General features: G+C 53.8%; 2 protein-coding genes across 3 annotated transcripts in view; both read right to left on the bottom strand.

Annotated features, from left to right (window-relative positions):
• IFRD2 (interferon-related developmental regulator 2) overlaps positions 1–2,928 on the bottom strand; it is a 26,448-nt gene extending 23,520 nt beyond the window's left edge. The window contains exon 1 of the mRNA XM_010851953.1: positions 2,624–2,928. Coding sequence (XP_010850255.1) covers positions 2,624–2,681 — 58 coding nt within the window. The 5' untranslated portion in view covers positions 2,682–2,928. The remainder of the gene's footprint in view (positions 1–2,623) is intronic.
• Positions 2,929–3,035: 107 nt separating this feature from the next.
• The window catches only part of HYAL3 (hyaluronoglucosaminidase 3), a 7,897-nt gene continuing 6,882 nt past the window's right edge, over positions 3,036–4,050 (bottom strand). For both annotated transcript variants that reach the window (XM_010851812.1, XM_010851811.1), the window contains one exon: positions 3,036–3,929. In XM_010851812.1, the coding sequence (XP_010850114.1) occupies positions 3,654–3,929 (276 nt within the window). In that variant the 3' untranslated portion in view covers positions 3,036–3,653. The remainder of the gene's footprint in view (positions 3,930–4,050) is intronic.

The following is a 4,050-nucleotide window of genomic DNA, read 5'->3' as shown; positions in this document are numbered from 1 at the left end:
CTTTTGAACTGTGGTGTTGGAGAAGACCCTTGAGGGTCCCTTGTACTGCAAGGAGATCCAACCAGTCCATTCTAAAGGAGATCAGTTCTGGGTATTCTTTGGAAGGAACGATGGTAAAGCTGAAGCTCCAGTACTTTGGCCACCTCATGCGAAGAGTTGACTCATTGGAAAAGACTCTGATGCTGGGAGGGATAGGGGGCAGGAGGAGAAGGGGACGACAGAGGATGAGATGGCTGGATGGCATCACCGACTCGATGGACATAAGTCTGAGTAAACTCCGGGAGTTGGTGATGGACAGGGAGGCCTGGTGTGCTGCGATTCATGGGGTCGCAAAGAGTTGGACACAGCTGAGGGACTGAAGTGAACTGAACTGTTTCTTGAAGGACAAGGAAGCCACCCTTATAACTAAATGATGTGAACAAAAAACTTGTTTAAAATAACAAGACTAAATCTATAATTAAAAGACTCTGAAGTATAAAACCTGAACTATAAAATAGTAAGGTTCCGGGCCTAGCCAAAAGCAAACAAGTGAGGCTTCAAGTAACCCTCTCTAGATATGGAAACTGTTTGGAAAATATTGTTTGGGTCTCCAAAACTGTGGCTGCAATCTCTTTTAATAACTCTTTTAATGTCAATTGCTTTAATTCTTTTCATTTGTATCTTCTATAAACTCATTCTCTGATGTTTAACACCCACAAGGGCTAAGAGAATAGTACTCAGTCAGTAAAGAGTCTGCCTGCAATGCGGGAGACCCTGGTTCAATCACTGGCTCGGGAAGATCCCCGGGAGTAGGAAATGGCAACCCGCTCCAGTATTCTGGAGAATTCCATGGACAGAGGAGCCTGGTGGGCTACAGTCCATGGGTTCACAAGTCGGAAATGACTGAGTGACTAACACACACACAACCAGAGTCAGCATTACAGTTCTCCCAAAAGTGAAGGAAGACTCAGTCAGGGCTTACACTTTTTCCCCAGGGAGGCCTACATCCTATCTCAGCAGAAAGCAGTTAATGATAAGTTTGTTGGCCCTTAACCCCCTTTAAGCATAAAGGATAAATACCTGGAGGCAGGGAATGATAGGGGCAGAGCCAACAAAGGTCCGTCTAGTCAAGGCTATGGTTTTTCCAGTGGTCATGTATGGATGTGAGAGTTGGACTGTGAAGAAAGCTGAGCACCGAAGAATTGATGCTTTTGAACTGTGGTGCTGGAGAAGACTCTTGAGAGTCCCTTGGACTGCAAGGAGATCCAACCAATTCATTCTAAAGGAGATCAGTCCTGGGTGTTCTTTGGAAGGAGTGATGCTAAAGCTGAAACTCCAATACTTTGGCCACCTCATGTAAAGAGTTGACTCACTGGAAAAGACCCTGATGCTGGGAGGGATTGGGGGCAGGAGGAGAAGGGGACAACAGAGGATAAGATGGCTGGATTGCATCACCGACTCAATGGACATGAGTTTGAGTGAACGACGGGAGTTGGTGATGGACAGGGAGGCCTGGCGTGCTGCAACTCATGGGGTAGCAAAGAGTCGGACACGACTGAACTGAACTGAACTGATTGCACCATGACAGTCCTGATTTGACCTTGTAGGAGCAAGAAAACTCCCCTACCCCATGTGCAGAAGAAACTGATGATGGAAGCGTGACATCTCAAGAATGAGGAAGAAGGTAGTCTTCTTGCTGTCCCCACTCTTCCTTTGATTATAAAACTATACCCACCAAGTTCTTGGGGCAGCACCTTCTCACCCACCCACTTGAAGGCCTCTCAAGGGCGCTTTTCTAAAAAGTCACTTTTTATTTATCACTTTCACTTCTTGCTGAATTCTCTGTGCTCTGAGACATAAAGAACCAGAGCTCCTCAGAGCCTTACCCCCCACCTCCGCACCCACCCCCACCCCCGCGCCCCGCTTTTCCGCGGTTTCATCACTAGACTGGCTTTATAGCTCCCAGGCAAGTGAATCCAAGTGTGGTTCGGTAACACCCTCACCCAAGCCCCATTAAAATGGTGGCCAGGTGTCAGCCATGCCTAAAAGGCACCCCATCTCTGCTGGGTAAACATAAACTTGTTTACTGTACCAGGACATATGCCGCACCTCCTGGTCGACCTGATAAGCGACTCTCAGGACTGCCTCGGGCCCCAGGGCGCTCATCTGCCTTCTAGAGCCGGGCAGTCAAGGCCCCAAATTTTGCAGTTTCCCCATCACCCTATCTCTCAGTACTCCAGGATAAGCCAGGTCTCCCACCAATTTCCTAGTCCAGTTCGGCAAAGGATCAGGGTTTGGAGAGCGGACGGGCTTCCAGCTCCGTCTGGCCAGCTTGTCCATATCACAGCGCACAGCTTGGGTAGAGAGGCAATGAGAAACCAACCAAGGCCGGCAGGTGCGGACCAGGTGCGAGCCGGAGCGAGGGGGCACGCAGGCAGCACGTTCAAGTTAGGCGCACACGTGGCCGCTGACTTCTGGGGCACGTGCCCGTCACGGGGGGAGTTTGCAGGTGGCGGCACCAGACTGGGCAAGGCATGATCTGTACCCGAGAACTCTAAGGGTCACTGACGGGAACCCACTCAGGACCCTAGTTTGACGTTCCTCAGTTTCCCCGTGCCCCGCCACCCACCCCACCCCAACTTACCTCCTCCGCGGCGCTGGCCGCCTCTGCGGGGCGCGCTGCCTTTTCGGGCGCGGGGCATGCCGCAAATCGGGCACGACAGGGCGGGGGGTCAGGGACCCGGCGGCGGGGGGTTCCAGGCCAGCGAGTCGCCGGCCGGTGCGCTGAGTTGAGACCTAGGCAGACGACGGGAGCCACACGCTGCGCGCGCCACCATCTTCGCGAGGCGCCCCGCCCTGCCAGATGGGTCGAAGCGCCCCGCCCCGCTAAATGGGTGGCTGGGAAGGCGAGTCCCTAGCCACTCGGCTCAGACCGCATCCATGCGGCCAAACCTTCTATTCCCACTGTGCTGCGTGCGCAGATTACCGGCGCCAGGCTGGGCGCAGAGCACCTCGGGAATTGTAGTCTACTCCTGGGGAGCTCATAAGCCCACGACGCTCTAGCTGAACTATGCACCCACAATGCCCTGCGCCCTTCCCCCAGCACGTGTAGTCATTAACTCTGAAGCTGCCCGCACTGTGCTGTCCACCACCCAGGACCCGCATGTCTGCATTTTGCAGCAGGACGCTCACCACGGGAAGGGTGGTGGGTTTGGAAGAACTCGGGACCAGCCAAACCTCAGGCAGTGGGAGAAAAAGTAACTTTATGATTAAAGCAGAGTAGAGGAAACAGCTTAGCACTTAGCAGATGTTAGCCAGAATCTCCTTGGGGGCCGCCTCCCCCATCCCTGGACGGGTCTCCTGTGACCTCTGCGCAGACTCAGTGAGGTGTAGAACAGAGCCCTGGGCTGGCAACCTTAACCTTTTGGCATACTGACTTTTCCTGAGGCTGCTTTCATGTCAGGAGGATCAGGTGATCTCAGAGGGCCTCTGGTTTTAAAATGGTGTGTTTCTTCTGGCCTCTTCCACTCCCCAGGGGTGCTATGGGAAGTGGGGTATGTGCATGGGAGAAGTGACAATAAGCTACATATAACAAGAGGGGGACAGAGTCCTCCCTTCAGGACTGGAAAAATGGCAGCAGGAACAAGACGGTCAGGGGCAGGTGACTCCTGGCTTTATGGTGCTTCTTCAGGCCTAAGCTCAGGCCTGGGCTCCTGGCAGGTAGGGCCAGCCCAGCCGTGGTAACAACGGCAGCTGAAGGACTCCCAAGCTCCAGGGCTGCCATCTGGCTGCAGATGCAGAAAGACTTCTAGTTGTCCTGGGTTTTGCCAAGCACAACGGCCATGGCCATGGCACCGCTGGTGACTGCAGGCCACGGCTGCCCTGGTCACGTTGATCACATAGGGACCCAGGGTGCCCAGTAGGTAGTCATGGAGATGCCAGCACTCCTCCTGAGGACAAGGGAGGGACGTATCAATGCTCCTGTCCCATGGTCCTGCCATGGTCTTTCCCTGTCTCTGGGACCCCAGCATGGGCTGTGTGGCAGGCTGGAGGGGGGGCAATGATCACCTC

This window comes from Bison bison, unplaced genomic scaffold (assembly GCF_000754665.1).
Source record: "Bison bison bison isolate TAMUID 2011002044 unplaced genomic scaffold, Bison_UMD1.0 scf7180017864304, whole genome shotgun sequence".
Classification (NCBI taxonomy): Eukaryota; Metazoa; Chordata; class Mammalia; order Artiodactyla; family Bovidae; genus Bison; species Bison bison.
This window is presented reverse-complemented; position numbering and strand designations above follow the sequence as displayed.